This window comes from Carlito syrichta, unplaced genomic scaffold (assembly GCF_000164805.1).
Source record: "Carlito syrichta isolate Samal-C Ts95f unplaced genomic scaffold, Tarsius_syrichta-2.0.1 Scaffold308187, whole genome shotgun sequence".
In the NCBI taxonomy this organism is placed as follows: domain Eukaryota; kingdom Metazoa; phylum Chordata; class Mammalia; order Primates; family Tarsiidae; genus Carlito; species Carlito syrichta.
The window spans coordinates 533,839-554,330 of record NW_007252283.1 but is presented as its reverse complement, the minus strand read 5'-3'; the positions used below and the strand labels follow the sequence as shown (position 1 = coordinate 554,330).

Genomic DNA, 20,492 nt, shown 5'->3' with positions numbered 1-20,492 from the left:
ATCAGTCCACTTTTTTGGCTGTTATCTAAAATCATCTGGGCTACTGCAAAGAGTTTTTCCTGTGCAAATCCATTTACTATATAAATGAGACATTTTAATATATCCTAGCAAATTGCCCAAGGAGAGTAGATTTCCAATACAAAGAATTATTATTGCCTCCCAGTCTCTATAATGCTAGATCCTTCATTGCTTTAGTTTTTTACCCAGATTTATACCAATTTGGATCAACGTCTTTGTACGTTAATAATTCCTTTTACTTTATTTTCTTAGTATAGCTATGCTCGAATGGTCTATACTTTGAAAACACGCTGAATTCCTTTAAACAGGAAGAACTCTTCTGGGTGGCCAGCCATGTGGTCCTTTCCATTACTAATAGCCTAAACTCTTAACTGCATAACGCCTCTGTACTGTCTCTTTAAAGGCAGCTCTGCTGACCAAAGAATTGGCTGTAATTTGCTCCAACTCTTTCATAATTTTAATAGCTTAGCAAATATAGAAGGTATAGGGGGTTTAATAACATCCAATATAAAAAATAAATAAATTTTCAAATTGGAAGGCAGACCAGAACTGCCTTGGGAGATGTTTCATGTACACATTGCAAATAAGAAATTTTATGTAAATTTGTTTCTTCTTTTGGAGGTGAAACTACAATGTGGTTTTCACGTGTTCAATCTGATTTTGACCTTGACCGACTTACTTTTGTTGCTACAAAACCTTTATCATTTTTACTTCATTATATATGAATTTGAGGGGGGGAAGTGCATTAAGTTTCTGAAATCACAATGTCTTCCGTATCGTGTACATTTTTGCTTAACTTCAAAGGATGTTTTTGCCTAGGCTTTAGTTCTTATGTTTAAAAAAATGAATTAAAGAAGATATTAGTCAAGTAAGCAGTCAGTAATAGATTCAGTTGCGACTTACACCTGATAATCTGGTTACTAACAAACTTGATAAGAGCGTCCTTTCTGGGGTGGTTTCGGGACAGCCCCTCTCCCCCCCAAAAAAACCAGAACAATCAACTGTGATGGACTGGTGGGATCCTTCTCAGCCTCGTGATTCGGTGATTTTCCTTGAGTTGATGGCACTTTCTCTCCTTTTCAAAATCAGTGTCAACTGTATTTGCCAAAAGCTCATTTTCCTGGAAACTGATGATTCCTCTTGCCTCCATTCTTGTACTCTGTGATGCTGTAAACTCACTGATCACCAGTGGCCTCTTGGGTTCTGAGTGTGGAAGATTTCAGAATCCGCTGATTATTTAACAGTAGGATCAAAACCAGACCGACTTTCCATTTTAATAAGACATCTATTTCTTTATTCTTTTAAACTGGTATTGTTTACCCAGATCAAGGATGGCCGCCTGAGCCTCTTTGGGGTGGCATGGGGGTTGGAGGTCATGCTTCCTTTCGGGTACTGGTCATCAGTGACAGCTCAGCTTTGCTTGGACAGGGTGGATTTCAGGGATTCTGGTCTCCTGTCACCCGCCTCATGGCACCGCCACTGCAGTGGCCCCTGATTCAGCAGGCAGTGGGTCCCCTAAGTGCATTTCACTGATGTAAATTGTCATTCACAGCCCAGCGCCCCAACTAGGAGAGTGCGTTCATCAACTGTCACGGGTGGTGAGGAACCAACGGTAATGATCCACTTTATCAGACATCAATGACAAAGTCTGTGGGGAAGTTTTGATACTCTGTGTTGTGGTGACTGTGCTTTCTCTTTTATAAAGTAAGATCAGCTTCTTTGTGCCACATAGCTGCATACGTTTCTTATTTTTAGCTTCTCAGATTATTTGAAGGTACTGAGTAGAGTAGAATGATTTGTCAATTCCATTATGTGAGAAATGATGTCAGGCTTTGTTTAAGCGCGTTCAGTTTGACTGTTTAGAACAGGTTTTTGGTTTTTAGTGTTTGTATTCCCAATAAGCTTCCCCTTTTCATTAGAATGCTTGGTTAAAATAATTTGTTTTTAAGAAGTGATCAGAGAAGCCACAGGAATTGCATGACATTGTGCCTGTGATCCCTGGCCATGCACGGGGCCTCCGTGTTTCCTGTGCCACATTTCTAACGGGGTTAGACTTTCTGTGTCTCCAGCATCAACCAGTGACCTTTCTCTGCTACCAGGAGCTCTGCTCACAGGGATGAGCAAATGTCCTTACAATTCCAGGGTGGAAAGCGTCACCAGGATATATAAGGGGTCCAGAAAAACTGTAGTGGGTAGCTGACTATCTATTATTCTTATTATTCCGTTTATTTTCCATCTAGTATTCGTGTTTGAAGGTAACATAGATTTGACTGTGCATTTTAATTGCCTGTTTCCTGCTTGGTCTCTGAGGTCAGGCTAGCTTGTTGTTTACGTTCTGAGCTGCTATTACTATTTAAGGAATTTCTGTCTTGTTTCACCTTTGTTGTAGCTGCTCTCATTACTTTTGAATCACTTTACTCACACATCTGCTGGTTTCTGAAGGATGCTGATGGTTTAAATGAACAATTTTAGTTACATTGTTAGAACTTAATGCTCAGCCTTATAAAGAGGAGAATCAAATGGGCAATCAGAAACAGCTCGGTTTAAGGTACTGAGCTGTAGTGGTTTATGTGACAATCCTCTCTTGGGTGAGCCAGCTTCCAGTAGAATTCAAGGAACTCTAAGTGAATTAGCATATTTCCTACTGCGCACCAGTAACTTCTGAGAGTAGTGAAGCTTTGAGGGAGACAGCGATCATTTCATGAAATATTTTAGTGGAATTCAGTCCTGATCAACACCCGCAATGTGTCACCTATTTTTGCATTTTGCTGCCTTGCAACCTGTTTTTAGCTTTGGAGCATGACGATAGCGGATATGGTGGTCAACAAAGGATGGACAGAATAATTGTAGGGCCAGGCTCCGTGGTAAGAATTACCTGGCAGGAGGAGGTGACCCATCTGCGTGAGATCCACGTGGCTCTTAAGACAACCCTGTTCTTGACTGTTCTGTCTTCCCCTTTCCCTGTCATTACTAAGCTAAAATGTGGATTGGGTTGGGTCCTTGAGTTTTCCAGACTTGGCAATGTTAGTTCCTAAGTGTTTCACCTAATCTCACGCGCTACTTTCTCTCTCCCTAGATATTGAAGGGATCACATCTTTTTCTCTTCCACTGTGTCCCGAAGGTTTCTCCTCCACATCCTTTGTCATGAATGCCCTTGACTTTCTTCCAGTTCTGTGTCTCAGCGCAGCTAAGAGACACCTCTTTGACTCCTCTCCACGGCACCTCACACTGAAATGCATCAGACTGAGGTGTATTGCCCCCGGCTGGAGCTACTGGAATGTGTCATCTCACTCTCCCCCATGCTCACATAGACACGTGTGCACAGTGAGCCGCTTTACTATAGAAAAATGAGATGTGTCCATGATATTACTCAGCGGCTTGATTTTTTTTTTTTTTAACTTATGGTCACTCTTCTGGGACATGGTAATGATTACATAATGTCCAGTGATGTAAAGACACTACAGTGCATATAAATTCCCCATATGGAAGTCATTCACCTTCCCTCCCTTTGGCTCTGTGGTAGCAACCGTATGGGTATATCTGTCTTTCCATCCCAGTGCTTTCTTTTTTTTTGAGTTGGAGTCTCACTCTGTCACCCAGACCGGAGTGCAGTGGCCGCTCCCAGCCACCGCAGCCTCGACCTGCTGGGCTCCGGCGATCCTTCCGCCTCGCCTTTCAAGTAGCCGGAACTACAGGCGTGCGCTACCACGCCCGGCTGATTTTTTGATTTATTGTAGAGATGAGGTCTCGCCAAGTTGCCCAGGTGGGTCTCGAACCCGTGGACTCAGGCAATCCACTCACCTCTGCCTCCCAAAGCGCGGGATTACAGGCTGAGCCACCGAGCCCGGCTCATCCCAGTGCTTTCATTCGTGTTCATTATACTGGACAGGTCCTGATTCTCCACTGAGAAACCACAACACTTTGATTATGGCAAATAAATACACACGGATGTCACTTTCTGGCGGGTCATGTAGGGACCCTCCCTGTGAGATAGAGAGGGACAGCAGAGTCCTGTAATCTTTGCTGTCTGCATTCTAAAAGTATATACCTAGGACACTAGGCTGGCAGGGTTTGTGTGAGTCTTAGGGGATCTGTGATGACCAGTGTCAGGGTGGTTATTTTTTAATAAGGATGGATAGAATAATTGTAGGGCCTTTATTCAGCTTATCAGCCAAGTTCTTTATTTTAATGAAAACAAAGCCACTATGAAGCTCTAGTGTTAGCATCGTGAAGCAATAATTTACTAGTCTACAGATGAAAAGTGGCGAAATCTCAAGCTAATTAAAACTTTCTTTTTTAAAAAATAGTCTTAATTTCATAAATAAATGGTTTATTTGGGCTAACCAGGACTTTCTAAGTGGTTTCTTGATTACTTGTTTCTTGAGGTAGCGTGGAACTTACACATAAGCATAGAGGAGTAGAGATCTGATTTTGGCTTTGTGACTGGCCCCTTCCATGCTCTGTGAAAGCCAAGTTCTGTCCCCAACCCCCCACTGGCCCTGTGGTAGAAAGCAATATTTTAAGTCTTAAATGGAGTCATGGGCACAGGTTGTTCTACACGGTCATTTGGAGAGAACGCTGTAAAGAAACATTTTTAAAATACCATCTCACATAAATGAAACTAAATTATAGGTCGCCAGTGCAATTCTTAATGGAAAGGAGAATGAACATTTTAATTAAATTCAATGTTCTGTACTAGACTCCTAATTTTCCACAACTGATTAGTCCTGTTCACCATGTTTCCATGAAAGTCACCTGGTTGCTGGAATTCATACAACTTTAGAACTTGGTTCTGAGATTATCTATGACATATGCATGTTGTTTCAGTTTATCAGCTGCCATATATATGAATCCTCTCCGGGGATTCTATAACTGTAAAAATATTCTAAAGGTTTCCACAACTGAGTTTTCAGAGGGCATATCTCATTGCCACTCCTAAGAAACAACTTAGTATTTCATTTCGCCAAAGCATTTTTGGTTGTATAAACAATAGTAGGTCAAAACTTCATATCCCGTATTTTGCCAGAAATACTAATTGGCCCAAACCTAGGTTACTGTTTGGGTTGCCAACTTAGTTCATCTGCTGTGTTGGCATCACTGCTGGGGGGTCGGGGAGGAAAGAGCTGCTTTCAGGCTGTAGTCGACTTTACCTGTCTTGAATATTCACGAAAGGATTAAGTCTGCTTGTTGGCATATCTTCTGCTCTTCTTGTTGAACCGCCACACCTGGATCCAGAGTGCCATATGGTCAGAGTTCCATAGTTATCTTGATAGAGCCTTTAGGACTTTGTCTGGAAAAAATGTCAAGGAAATGGTCGCGTTTTTAGCAGAAGGTTTTCTAACAGATCATCTAAAATCAACTGCTTCGTTGTCGGTTAGGAAATTTTTCTCTGGAATGTGCTGTTAAGTTTATGAAGTCACATACTGAGTCTGTTTAGATGGAGTCTAAGCAGCAGTCTGTAGATGCTTTCTTTATTCGAGGTCCTGGGGTCTGCTATGGACTCCAGATGACTTTCTTCACCAAAGCACGTTGCTGGCAGTGAATGGAAAACGTGGCATAAGTACAGGACAAAGCCAGGTTAAGAGGAGATTTTATATCTTCAACCTAATAGCAAGAAAATGACACCTGCTAAAATATCTAAGAGGTCAAGAGAAGGTCCTAACTAGAGAAGAGAGCATCCAAAAAAAGGAGTAGTCTCCTTTTGTGACCTCTCAGAAGAGACTAATGTTTAGGCTCTTGTTTCTTTTCTGTTCTTCCAGCAGCCGTGGCATAGCTGAGGTTGGCTTTTGGCCTCTGAGTCCCTCCCTACTTCTAAGCACCCTTTCCCAGGAATAACTCTTCTGTGCATCACTCATGCAGCCAGGACTTTCTGGGACAGCCCTGATCTCCTCCATCTGTCCCAGTGCCTCCATAAACCGTTGTCACATCCTGGCTATTCCAAGATTTCTCTATTCAGACTGCTTCTTATAAGCAAAAGTGTCTCAAGGATCCTTTTGTGATGAGATGTGGACTATCTAAATACCACTCTACACTGGACATGCCTCAAAACCCAGAGGCTGCTGAGCTTTGTTCGTCTTCAGAGACACACTCCATATCAGCAGACTGAGGTGAACACAGCCTTGGGTGTAAGACACCTTTGGAATCCTTAGCTCAGGTGTTTGGGGACCTTCATGAGCTGGGGCACACAGATGTTCTGGGTGGTCCTCAGGATTCTATGCCACCATGTGACTGCAGTGTCCTAGAGGAAGACTTCTGTGTCAGGTTTTTCAATTTTTGTCCTGAGAGCTATGGTGTAAAGGTTCTAAGCTGATGCGGGAATTCAGGACTAGACTAGAAGAGCACCCCATGGCAGTTAAGTTGAGGAAAAAATATTCAGAGCATCCCTTTCATAGATAGTGATGTTAGATAGTTCGAAATACCTCTAAGCTCTACCTGGTTGGCAATGCAATCGAGCAACTTGGAGCAGATTGTGATGTTTTTCCCTTTCCTTGCAGTCATCTTAGCAATGGCCCTTTAGGTGTTTAAGACCACAGGGTCTTAGAACTGAGTTCTATATGATTTTTGGACCTCACAACTATGTGGGGTTCAGCTCACAGTGGATTTGGAGCTATTAGAAACCTTCTGCTGTTTTTCAGTCCTTCTTTGAAATGTTTTCTGTACAAATAGAATTAACCTACTATGTCTAAAAAAAATAACTATCTGAGTGTACAATTAAACTGATCTGGAAACAAATGCAAGTTATTAAATAATAATGATTTCTTGCACAAACAGCCATCAGTGGCCTATGTACATACCACGCCGGGCCTACCTTCAGGCTGGGAAGAAAGAAAAGATGCTAAGGGGCGCACGTACTATGTCAATCATAACAATCGAACCACAACTTGGACTCGACCTATCATGCAGGTACGAAGATCGCCCCACAGCTTAAAATCGCAGACCCTAGAAGCCAAAGTGTACGTGACATGCCTCCTGTTCCCGATGCCTGTGTGTTGTTCTGAAGCTCCCCCGTTTTCAAAAGTTTTCCCACAAAGAAAGTGCGTTGCTTGAAGTATAATTGTCTAAGGAAGAAGTGAGTTTTCCAATCAGTTTGTCACTTGAACACATTTTTTAAATGTGACGTGCAAAACCTTTTCAAAGTAAGAGCCCCTTGCTGTGTGTTGCTTCCTCCCGTCCCCACCCCCCTTGTCTGAGGCTAGTTTTATGCTGGGCTAGTGATCCATTTTTATATCCCTTGAATGTGTCTCCCCATCCTTTCCCCCATTATTATGTTTAATTATTTCCTCCACGCTTTAAATAGGCCAGCCCTCTTATTATTGCTGTTTGTGATGGTGTTTGGATTCGCACTCCCAATCACACACACACACACACACACACACACACACACACACACACACACACGGAGATCCTCATGTGAAGCTAACTTGTTTTTGCCTCCAAAATAGCTTGCAGAAGATGGTGCCTCCGGATCGGCCACAAACAGTAACAACCATCTAATCGAGCCTCAGATCCGCCGGCCTCGTAGCCTCAGCTCGCCAACAGTTACTTTATCTGCCCCCCTGGAGGTGAGAAGGCTCCCTCATCTAACTGGGGTCACTCTGTCCTGTGACTGCTCTCATTCTTTCTCCTCTCTTAACTCCGACCTCAGTTTTGCAGCCACCTCCTCTCTCTGGTCCGTCGTTGTGTTGGTGGTGAAGGTGTTCTCGTGCAGCCTTCCAACATGCTTCTCTGTCTTGCCCAGTTAACATCCCTGGACTCTCGCTGAATCTCATTCCCATTTGGCTGAGGCCGTGGTGACTTGTGCTGGATGTGGGTACTCTCTGTTGGGGAGCTTTCTCCATCCTTGTTGTGTTTTGCTCCTTAGTGCCTGTTACCTCATTCAACTTGCATAACAATTCTTTCAACTACCAATGCTTACGTTGAGTTTTAAAACACAGCTGTTGCTTTGGTCATTTTTCTTTTCTTTCAACCGTAGGGTCTCTCATTGTATGGGCATACGTGTTTCTGATGCATATTTGCATCTCTGAGTCATCGCTGGGCATCTGCTTCTGCTCTCTGTCCTGTTTGTATTGTTTTAGTGCCATCCTTGCACATCACAAATGTCAGAGACTTAGCAAAAGCCAAAGAGCGAGCGTTCGAAGTCCTAAACTTGACTGTGTCTTAGAGACAGCTGTGGACTGCCCCATGCCCAGGTCAAGATGCTGGCCAGGGGGAATGGATGGTCTCTCTCCCAAAGTCTGGTATAAATGTTATGGGTAACACTGTGAGTTTCCAGGTTGTTGTTTCCATTGATGTAGCCTTCTCTTTTTGTGCTCTAAAACTTGCCCATCAACCCCTCCTTAGACTGTGAGCTCATTAAGAGCAGGGGCACGTTTTTCTCCACTCTGTAAAATCTCTATCCATAATACTTAATACAGAACAGTATTTGGGGTATGTGCCGAGTGGCTACCAAAGGATGGTTGTTATAAACACCCAGTGTGGTTACATTTTTAACCAACAGAAAACGTGTAAAATTAGACTAATTAAAAAGTAAATTAGTCTGTACTTTGAGTGAATGACAGAAGCAGGTTTTTCAGGAGCTTCCCCTCTGTCTCCCAAAAGGAGTGTTCTGCGATACCCTGGTACATTCTGACACATCGGACCAGCACGTGATAAAGACTTCTAATGCTCGTTATTATTCCTCAGGGTGCCAAGGACTCGCCCATACGCCGGGCTGTGAAAGACACCCTTTCCAACCCACAGTCCCCACAGCCGTCACCTTACAACTCCCCCAAACCACAACACAAAGTCACACAGAGCTTCTTGCCGCCTGGCTGGGAAATGAGGATAGCTCCAAATGGCCGGCCCTTCTTCATTGACCATAACACAAAGACCACAACCTGGGTAAGGCTGCTGCTTTTCTTTGGCTCCACTTTCACTGTGAAGTCTGACGTCCCTCCCTCTATTTCCTCACTCGGTATCTGTGGTTCTTGTAGAAGAATTCCACTGGCTCTGAAGGGTGTCTCCCTCAGCCTGCGTCTGGACCCTGCCCGGACAGGCGGGTGGGCGTGGGTGGACACAGGCTAGTAGCCGTCTTGGGAGTTGGTGTCAGGGGGACTGCCTCTCCTCAGAGCCCTCCTGGAAAACTCTGGTTGAGACAGTTTCCCATATTGGAAAAAATTACAGCATTTCATGGTGCTAGCATTTTGATGTTACTGTAAGCCATCTCACGACGTAATTTCAGCAGGAATTATAATCATTTTCCAACACTTTTTTCTTTGTCGGTTTCTTTTTTGCATTTTTATTGACATTTCCCACTTTCACTTGATTTGTCACTTTAGTTTTTGCTGTTCACTTCAGGTTGGTATGTCACACGTTTGTGCTCCGTTTTCATCCCTTTAATTGTGAGTTGGGGGATGTGCTGAATGACTGGTTGAAAGTTGGATAACTCCTTTTTGTGATCATTTTGTCCAAGTTGACTTTTCTTACCATACTGTTCTGCCATGTGCTTCTAATCATACATGAGAAGGAATCTGTATGTTGTATTGTCTTGAGCAAAATGAGATCAAAGGCCAATAGGCATATCTTTGTCTTTCTCTGTCAGTTCTTTATTTCTTCAGCTGAATTAATAGTGGCTTTTCCCACACAATGTGTATAACTCTTTAATAAGTCAGTTGGTATTTTTCTGGTTTTTGTAATCACTAGACTAGGAACTCAGCTGACATTGGGTCTCTTATTTCTGGCTATTTGTGATGCTGCAGACGGTTTGAGTTTCTTCCTGCCCCTTCTGTCCCTCTCTAAGTGTCTGGCTAGAGTTAACCCAGAGTTGAACTTGGTTCTTCTGTCATCTGTGCTACTTACTTAGAACCGATGACGGGAAAGTTGATTGAGATTTGGTGATTGTCATTGGCTGTGGCTCTTTCGTTTTGAGTCAACCATGACTATACCCTTTAAATTCCCACTTCTAGTGATGGACGCCAATTGTGTCCATTTGATGGACCAGAAGTATTATATCAAGGAACAGACCTTGACTAAGGGCATCTGGACTGTCATTTTACACTTTGCCCATGGTATGATATTAATTCCGTCCCTTGAGGATTGGTCTAGTGGGCAGTCTCTCTAAAATCCTACGGATTATGGGACATTGTGACTCTGAGGGCATTCTTGGTGTTTGGGAGAAGGACTGTGCTTTCCCTTGCAGGACATTTAACATCCTCGTTTCCTGCCGCACCATGCTGATGGCCGCCACTCCCCCAACACAGTGACAGCCAAGAATGCCCCACACCCCTAACAGAGAGCCACTCTGAAAGCGCTTTCTCTTTTGCAGAAAAGACATGGCCTGCCAAGAGAATTTCTCATTTAGATCTGGTGACATTCATTTGGTAAACTAATAACTGCTTCTGAGGCACATAATGACCTGCGAGTTTGTGTGACCCACCTTTCAGTCTGAGGATAATGTTACAGGTTTGTGGGCAGGACAAGAGAAAGAGACAGGCAGCTCTTCGGAAAACATGGCAATTGAGACTGGTTTTTATGTCTGTTTTCTCATGGCCATAGGACCGTGGCTATCCCGCCCACATTCTCCTTCACTGTGGCGCTGCTGTAATTTCAAATCCTCAGCCAGAAATCGGGGCTCCAGAAATAGGGGATAACGATGATAAAAGTAGATGGATTAGTTTATGGAGCCACTGTGGCTTGCCAACATAAGCTATGATTTTAGTAATTTGAACTAGCTTAGTAACCAAATCCCCTAACCTTTTCACAGCCTTTCACGCCACAACTGCAGTGTAATTGCAGCTGGGCAGATTTTATTTTAAACAGCCCTGGCTTTATTTCTTGCCTGCCTTGTCACTGAATGAAACCCATTTTTAATTTCCAAGGATCCTTTTTTGCCCAGATACTTAATATTGGCTGATTTTCTAGTTTAAAAATCTCAATTTGTTGGAACAACATTCTGTTGCTGCTGCTGTTGTGGAAAATCCTTAAGGTAACAACTGGAAATTCCACAAGTTTTACTGCCCTTCTTAACTAATCTCAGATGTGCTGACACAGCGGCATTATTGCTTCTAAACAAAGGCTTACCCGGGACCCTCCCTGCAGAAGATGCATTCGCAATCAACTGCTCGTTTTGACAAGGGGTGGAGGGCTGGAGGGAAAAGTGAAGATTATTTTAAGCTTAAAAAATCCGTTCTGAGTTGGTTTGGGGTTTGCTCTGTTTGTTTTTTTGAAAGGGAACAAATGAGAAAACAACATAGCTATTCTTGGATTGGAACATTATAATGCAAAGCAGGATGAAAACTGGTAGGATAGGCTGAGAATGACCAAAATAGCACTCCTTCCCACCAGCCTGGGCGCCGTTGATTCACTAGCCAGAAGCGCATGGACTCAGGCTAACATTTCACCTGTATACGATGAGAGGCACACATCCCTTCCCACACACACATAATGAAGGCAGTGTGCCAGTAGTCTGTTGGGTTAGAGTCTGACCTCATCCAAATAAAAAATGTTGGCCTTGTCCCCACCTGGGTCAGGCCTCCGGGGAGTACATGATGGAACTCCAGGGGCCACCAGGGGCCCGAGGAGAGTCCAATTTGCAGTTCTCTCTGCTAAAGCAACTCCAGGCATGGGAACAGGTTGAGTGTCCCTAACCTGAAGATCTGAAATCCAGAATGCTCCAAAATCTGAAACTTCTTGAGCACCACCATGACGCTCAAAGGAAATACATGCTTGTTGGAGCATTTTGGATTTTAGATTTTCAGATGAGGGATGCTGAACTGGCTACCTATACCGTGAGTATTCTGGCATCCAAAACACCTCTGGCCCGAAGCATTCGGACAAGGAAGACTCAGTCTGTGTTAGCATGTGTATACCCTGCACAGGATGAAGCGTTGGCTTGTTTTTGTAGCAAGAAAGATTATCCCCCAGCTAAATCTCAGGTTTGTTTGTTTTCTATCCAAGTTCAAAGTAATAAAACTCATTGTAGCCTAGGCATGGTTGCTGGTCTCTCGCAGGATGGAAAGAATAAAGGGAAAAGGCACGTTTGTTTTTGAACCAGCCGGTATTCCTTTATTATTGTATACATTTTTAAGTTAAGAAACCCCTTTTTAAAAGGATACTAGTCTTTGCATTCTGTTTAAAAACACATTGAACTGGATTGCGGGAAGCAATTCATTACACATGAAAGAGTTTCCTGACTACGCTGAGGAAAGACAGAAACCACTAAGTGTATCTTCTGTATTCGGTTCACTTATGCCCACATTGTCTGAGACCTCACTCATATTCCAACTTATTACCATCCCTAAGGTTTCCGTAACTAACACAAAGCTTCAACTGCCATCTCACCTGCTCCGTCAGCTGTAGAGAGGTGACTGCCTCCTTGAGTGGCTCATTGGAGAGTGAGTCAGTGGTGACCACTAGCCGTAGCCCTCAGAGCTTGATTAATGGCAGGGCTGCCACTATTTGGTTCATTGCTAGCATAATAAAAATCATTTAAATCCTCGGGGCCTCTGGCACTCACGGTCTAGGAAGTCTGGAAGTCCACGCAAGGCTGTCTCAGGAGACCTGTGAGGTTCAGTTTATTTTATCCTTCGTGACCTCCCCCCTCAGTCCCCTCTGGTGGTTTTCTTTCAGTTCAGCTCTACCCTGCTCCCCACCCCTCAAACTGCCAGTTTTACCAGAAGGGCTGACTGCCTTTTGCAGTAGACCATGTGTGATTCCACATGGCTGACCTTGGCCTCTTTCAGGTAATAGCAGTCCCAGGCTTTCTCGGAACCTGGCTTGCCTTTTGGCTCCGTGGGGTCCCAAGAGTCTCCTGGTAGTTGTGGCATTACCTTGTCCAGCTCAGAGTTAGCGTTGAGGGAGTCGCTTTTAGGAAGTTTGGTGCTCTAAGTTTTCCTCTGTGGTTGACCATAAACAAATGTTTATCAGATCATCAGCCTCTTGGGTCTTCTGAATCCTAAATCTTCTTGTTTATTTGTTTTCACTGTATGTGTTCCAATATACTACAGAATACTGGATGATTTTTTGCCTCCATTTTGTCTATACAAGTGAGAGTTGTTCTCTCTGAAACTCAATTTCCTTATCTAAAGAGACAGAGATTATGTGCCCAACCTCTAGCCAGGACTGTTGCAAGATCAAATGTCTGACTATTCTTTGTAAATCATAAAGCATGACCCAAGGTGTCAGAATACAAACAAAAGTGTCTCCCTTTTGTTGATTCTCTATGGTATCTTATGAAGCCTATCCCTAAAGGAAAGCTTGTGAACATTGAGACATAAATGAGAACATAATCAGCAGAACGTGGTCAGGTTTCTCAGCACAGTACTATGGTAGGGCACGTGACTTGACATGACAGAGCAGATGGTCTCTGGGTGAGTCACATGACTTGACAGACCAGATTCCGGATTCTCAGCTCGGTTCAGAAAGTTGCGGAGGGGAGCACAGCGCTGGTGGGGGGCTGTCTCTAATGTGTTAGGCTGGCTGCCCTCCCCGGGAGCTCAGGACTCACAGGGAGATTTACACACCACGGTCCCCACTCCCTCTCTGTGCCACATAGTCACTGTCGCCCTCCATTCTGGTTTCCCTAGTAGCATCGCTGCTGGGACTTTCCTCCCCTTCCCCTTCCCTAGGCCTTGGGAAAATAAATATTCTTACTCTCCTTCTTACACCAAGCACAAGGAGGAAGAGTACAATCTGTCTTGGCTTCCTGTGCAAAGCCGTGAAGAGATCCTTCTTGTGCTCCAGGCACAGGGAGTCTGGCTGCCTTGGAACTCACGACTCGAGAAGGCGAAGAACCCGTAACCACACACAGATACTCGCTCTTAACATCCACCGCCTTTTACGTTTTTCTTGCAGGAAGATCCACGCTTGAAATTTCCAGTTCACATGAGGTCAAAGGCATCTTTAAACCCCAATGACCTTGGCCCTCTTCCTGTGAGTACACTGGAGACACATGGAACGGTCTGAAAATGTTTGTTCGTTTATCCGCCCACTGTTGACGGAGGAGCCCTGTGGGCTTTCTCTTTCACGGGCTTCTTGGGTCCCGCGGATCTGTGTTTCTTAACTGAACTGAGTGTTTGGCCGAATTTTAATAGTACGTTGTAGTTCACGTGCTACCCAGGACTTGTGAGAGAGGTTTCAGAATTGTAGCCAGTGGTGCAAGATAGATAGACCTTATACCTAGGATGTTCCAGAGGCAGTCTCTACAGGTAACAATTTGAGCTTCACTCATTTATTTTGTAATTTAGCAACCACTGAGTTCCATCCATATTATGCTGATTTAGGCATATGAACCAGTAATGAAATAATGTGGGAGAAAAAGGCATAACTAATCACTGAAAGTTTCTATGCAATTAATCTTATTTTTCAGTCAACATCGTAAGTTTTTTTCTCCCTTGTTGGTCAGTGTTTATAAATCTGAATTTTTTACCGGTGTGTTCTCTTTGGAGGCCTGAGTAGGAGTTGAGCTGTTTACTTCAAATTGGATTTTGATTAAAATCTTCTCATGCCTTCTCCTCAACCATCCCATCCCCAATTTTAAAATGTTTTTTGCGGGGAATGGGGGGGGTGGGACAGGTGTTGGACTCTAAGACTTGTTTTTAATTGGGAATTTTTATTGTTTTCCTTGCATAAAAGCCTTCCTGTTACCTAGTGTATAATATAACATGGCAAAATTTGAGACTTCAAAGGTTAGGGTTCAATCATTATTCATGAGGTTCTGCCAATATCCCCCACTTTCTAAATCTTTTTGGTTCCTGATTTCAAAAGGAAAGATGGAATGACGTGAGAATGAGTCTGGAAAGTGAATGAAAGCGTTTATTTCCCCTGAATCTGTTGGATTCCTGAGGGTCAGATAGCAAATAGGGACAGTTCTGATACTGGCCTTATTTTGCAAAAAACAATCCAAATGTATTTCGTCCTGAGTTTGAAGGGCAAGCGCTTCACGGCAGAGAATAGCGGTCAATTACCTGCATAACAGAAATACAGTAACTGCGTCTAACATTTTTATATTAACCCTTCTCCTCCCTTCCTTTAGTACTCAGTATTTACTTAATTAAATGAGCTACTCAGCCTTGACCCTTCCCTGGTGTGCTGAAGTTTCCCTTTGAAGCTTTTGAAATGGCAACCCCGTCTCCCATTCCTCATGCAGTTGTCGAGAGTTCACTTAAAATGTTTAGGCACTGTGTATTTTCAGTGTAAAGGCGAGAAGGATACAGAAGCATCTGATCGTTCTGATGTTTACCTTTGCTTTTGGGACTGCTGGCTAATGTTCCTATTTCTCTTTCTCCCCCTTCCCTGGATCCTAGCCTGGTTGGGAAGAAAGAATTCACTTGGATGGCCGGACATTTTATATCGATCATAGTAAGTAGGCACGGTTATGGACACATAGGTGTTGCAGGTGAAGGACTGGGGAGGGTAACTCAAATATCATAGTGAAAGCTGTGTCGTTCTGCTCTTTGTCTAGGCAGCCAGGTGTTGTGTGGCGAGAATGCTACCAGAGAATCAGTACCTTCACACGGTACTGTGTGTTCACCCATGCCTGTCCTAAAGTAGCCCACCAAGCTTTCCCCAAGTTGACTTTGTGACCTATTAACCTATTTTTTAACTAAAAAAAAAAAAATTTTGAGCTTGACTTTTGCGCTTCTAATGAATACACTCTGGTAATAGAAAATAAGATTAGAAGTGATGATTTAGCTAAAAATCTTGGTGTGAACAGTGCTTGAAGCAGCATGTGAGTTTTAAACACTGCCTCCAAAGGGCCTGCAGCAGGATGCCTACTCTGACCTTATTTTCTATTCACGGCATGTTTCCTGGCACCTACCACACTAATGTGTAAGTCGTTATTTTCCTGAAATTGTAATATATCTGCTGTAGACATTAGCTCCAGCACCTATGAATAAACGTGCGGTTTCTCATTTCAACTAAAAGTTAAACTAATATGGGTTTGCTTTTCGTAGTGGAGTTTTCCCCATTCTTTTTTGGAGGTGACAGGTTCTTCACAAATCATATTTACATATCCTTTAAAACTACTGAAAAGGTGTATGAAAATGAAGGCTTCAAATAGATGCACGGTTCAGTTCATGTGTACAGTCTGGTAGTATTTTGATCTTTGTTTTGGTTCGGCTCATAAACAGAAGGTTTTTACCAGGCATCTCCAGCTTCACACTGGTCTTAACTAAGCATGAGCACATTGACCAGCCTCTTGCTGGGTTGTCTCACCAGGAGGAGTCCCCATACCTTAAAACTGGTCACTATCTTTTTTTTTCTTTTTGAGTAGGAGTCTCACTCTGTCGCCCAGGCTGGAGTGCCGTGGCATGCTCATGGCCATGGCAGCCTTGACCTACTGGGCTTAGGCGATCCTTTCACCTCAGCCTTCCAAGTAACTGTAAGTTATAGGTGTGCGCCACCAGGCCTGGCTAATTTTTTTGATTTATAGTAGAGACGAGATCTCACCGCATTGCCCAGGCTGGTCTCAAACCCGTGGGCCCAGACAGTCCTCTCGCCTCCGCCTCTCTGAGTGCTGGGATTATAGGCATGAGCCTCTGCGCCCGGCAGAACTGGTCACTATCACACAGGCAGAGCCCCTCTTCAGGTGTTACTAGGGGATCATGTGCACTGTAGGCAGAACTTCACTTTCATGCATGTGTTTTAGGGGTGGTTATAAATGGATTTGAGCAGTTTAGAATTCAATCCAAAGTAGAAGTCCTAGGTGTATTTAGGGGGATGGGTTCCCCTGTGTTTAAAACAGATAGTTCAAGGTACAGAGGCTTAGTTTTTTTCCTTGATCAGGAAAAATACTGACTTGCCTACTTTCTAGAATTGCATAGTGAGCATAAAACTGCTGCCACAAATGCTTACACCCCACGTTTTCCTTTCGTATACTGTTTGTTTATAATTCTACTTTTAAGAGAATTTGCTAAAATGAGAGAGAGGTCACCTCCCTTGTTCCTACTAAAAACAAAAAAAATCAGTTTCCTTTTTAGTTTTTTATGCATTGCTGTTTGAATTTCCAAAGACAGGGTGAATGATCCTGATCATTTTACTAAAACAAGGTCTTTACGGGTGACAGAACGTTGACCTCTGACACACAGAGTGCATTTCACACAACAGCAGGACTATGTCCCAAATGGTGAGCCGATGCTTAGGTCAACCTGAAAAGAACTTTGTGGAGGTTCTGATATCCTAGGGCAAGCTTCTTGGCAAGGAGCCAAAAACAGAAAAACATTTCTGCAAAAGATCCTCCTAGCGCACCTGAGAAATACTAAAAATCATGGACGGTTTCACTAGTGGCATGCGTAGCTCTAGCATATAGAAAGCGCTTGATAAATGGTGACTCGAGGTCAAGTTCATGTAGAGCATGGTGAAGGTCTCAGGGAGTTGCTGTCCTTGATCAAAAAATGGAGTGAACAGGCTCGAGGAACAGCTGCTGCCCTAGAACAGGCCCAACTCCTATTCACCAGGAAGTGAAGAGGGCAGCTACTTGCTCAATGCCTGGGATCTTCCTTCCTCCTGATCAGTTTGCCAGGTGTGCCAGAGCTCTTCTCAGACACTCCTCCTCCCTCTTGTCCAGAACAGCACACGGGAGACTCTTCACTCCTGGGAAGCGAGTGATATGAGATAGACCGTGTGCAGAGCCTGGCTGAGCTAGGATCTAGCGATGGGTTATTTGTGACTGTTTACTTGGAGATTAACATTTATTTCACGTCTGCACAATCATACCGAAACGTTCTCTTAAGACAGGTACAGCATAAGTTGAGTGACCAAAACACACGTAAGAGAAAGATCTGTTTACGAGAACCCTGTTTGCTGATACGGCTATGTTTCTCCCATTCCTCCATAATCAGTCATCATTGACTCAGTGGAAAGCAGTGAAAGGTACACCTCGGTGAAACAGTTCAGTTCATTTGTTTTTCCACCACAAGTCAGTCTTTGAAAACTGCAGAATATGTATCTCTTGAAGAGGCTTTATCAAGCTGACACATGTACTCCAAAATGGGTTTAATTACCTGGTGGATAATATTTAGGAATTTCCTTGCTGTCAGGATGAAGCCTGTCTTTCTAAACAGTTTTTTAGCAAAATTCAGCATCTGATTTTACTGTCGTGACACCTACAGGACAGAAACCAGGTCATGCCTACATATACCATTTTCCTGTGAAAGCAATCCTCTTCTAAGGTGTTCCAAGTCATCCTGTCTTCCAGCATAACTGGGACAGGTACACATTAGATAACAGGCAAGAATACACTTGGTCTTTTAAATGGCTGGGTTACTTATGTTCTGCTTTTTATATTCTTCTTGAGAAGTAGGCATTTTCAAGATTAACAATATTCAACCATCTTAAAACAGTAATTTCAGAAGCAATGATTGTCAATAGTGATCTCTTTAGACTCTGATTTATTTGCTTGATCCTTATATATTAATAACTCCTAAGTCTCAGGCCTGGTGTAGAAAGTTAAGGGAAAATCTTGAACCAAGTCTCTAGGTCTTATAGGAATGACTTCATTCTTAAGACCAGATACGCCCAGCTGCTCAATAACTGGTCACAGGAATCTTATATGTAAAGTTAGATGAGAAAATAAAACTGTGATTCTATCAAATTCTGTTTTAGTTTTTCCCGCCAAGTCTTGCCAAGCCTGTTCTTAGTGGCTAAACTGTTTCTGATTCTTCTCCTTCCTTCTTTTCCCTCTATTTGAAATATTATCTCTCAAAGAGGAAAAGCAAGTTTAGGCTCAAAAGTTCTAAAAAAAGAAAAGTGGCCAGGCTTGGTGGCTCAGCCTGTCATCCCGCGCCTTGGGAGGCTGAGGTGAGTGTATTGCCTGAGCCCGCGAGTTCAAGACCCGCCTGGGCAACTTGGCGAGACCTCATCTCTACAATAAGTCAAAAATGAGCCGGGCATGGTAGCACGCCCCTGTAGTTCCAGCTACTTGGAAGGCTGAGGCAGAAGGATCGCCGGAGCCCAGTGGGTCAAGGCTGCAGTGGCCGGGAATGGCCACTGCACTCCAGTCTAGGTGACAGAGTGAGACTCCGACTCAGAAAAAAAGAGAAAGAAAAGTGGAGAACTGTCTATTACACATTCATACGTTGACAGTACTTAGCTGCAAAATCGATCTTTATTGTAACCATGTAGAAACTTGTGTGGTTCTGAAAGTTTAAGCCTTTTTTTTTTTTGAGTGAGCCACCGAGCCCGGCTGTTTAAGCCATTTTAAAAGGACTTTGTTTTCACCATTGGCTTAATATTCACTCATTAAAAAATAGCAGATTAAGCCCATTGTTTTTTGCCGGTGGAGGGAGTTGCAGAGATGGGTAACACGTTATCTGTCCTCAAGGGCCTTGAGCCTAGTAGGGCGCAGCCAGAGGTATCTTAGGTGTTGTGTTAGAGGAGTGAGCTAATTATTATGTAGACGCATTACCTTGGATGGATGTCCAGTGCTGAGGAGCCCTGAGGCAGCAAGCCGTGAGTCTAGGAGGGGAAGACTTGTGCAGGTGCTTGAACATCTGCAGATTCTGCCACAGTCAGAGAAACGCAGTGCCATTCCAAATAGCCACTGTGCGGCTGAGGCCGGCGTGACATGAGGCCAGGCCAGTGGGTGTCTGCCAGGTGTGGGACTCGTGTTCGTTCCACAGGCAGAGATCCATTGGGCAGAAATATGGAGGAAGTCTTGGAAAGGGAGGGTTGAGACCATGGCCAGGGAAGCCCAGAGGAGAGTCTCGGGAGAAGAGCACCTGGCAAGCAGACTTGTCGGGGAGAGAGATGGGAATGGTTTGGGCCACCAGAGGCAAGTGACGTGGCCCGGTTCTCCATTTGCACAGTGAGCGGATTGTGATATTGCTTATCGAAACACAGAGTGCTGTGAACAGTTTTTGGTGTTGGGTGATCATGGGTTGGTTTTGTAGAGGCGACCTGAGGTACCTGTGGGGGAACCCAGGTGCAGATGTCAAAGATGGAGCTTGATGTTCAGGTCTTCTCTGAATATTTGGGACCCCGCATGAGTCAGGAGTAGTTCATTTGTTTTCTGCTTTGATGACGATATCTGGTTGGTGAGGTTATAATCATGTTGGTATTTTAAGGCACAGTTTTTATTCCTGTTTCCTGTACTTGATTTTCTTTTCTCTTATTTTCCCATCACAGCATCAACTTTTACTTTATTTGTTCCCAAGGTCAGGACCCCAAAATGCCTTTTGCTTCCATCAAGTTTCTCTAAAACAGTTGACTTTTCAGTTTTCTGCCAGCAGAAAACAAAAGGAGGATCCTAGAATCATCATGTATTTTGGTAGCTTTTTTTTTTTTTAACTTGTCCTCTCTTTCATTAAAATAATATCAGACTTTAAAAATTCTTGGTATGGTCATTAACACTGAATTCACTAGTTATTCTTATCAGCCCACTTACAGAGTATACAGAAAATAAACAGAAGCAATGTTCTTTTCAGACAAATAATTTTCTTTCCTTTTTTTTGAAACCAGCTTAGAATTCCTAAAACTCCGGAGAACTCCTTCCCCCC

General features: G+C 43.6%; 1 protein-coding gene across 4 annotated transcripts in view; it reads left to right on the top strand.

The window, feature by feature from the left end:
• Nucleotides 1–20,492, top strand: part of NEDD4L (neural precursor cell expressed, developmentally down-regulated 4-like, E3 ubiquitin protein ligase) — a 160,729-nt gene that overhangs the window by 95,629 nt on the left and 44,608 nt on the right. For 2 of the 4 annotated variants that reach the window (XM_008065199.2, XM_021716121.1), the window contains exons 11-15: nt 6,790–6,921; nt 7,461–7,580; nt 8,701–8,898; nt 13,849–13,926; nt 15,300–15,354. In XM_008065199.2, coding sequence (XP_008063390.1) covers nt 6,790–6,921; nt 7,461–7,580; nt 8,701–8,898; nt 13,849–13,926; nt 15,300–15,354 — 583 coding nt within the window. Of the gene's footprint in view, nt 1–1,570; nt 1,631–6,789; nt 6,922–7,460; nt 7,581–8,700; nt 8,899–13,848; nt 13,927–15,299; nt 15,355–20,492 lie in introns of all 4 variants that reach the window. The other 2 variants (XM_021716120.1, XM_021716122.1) reach the window with 2 other exon arrangements.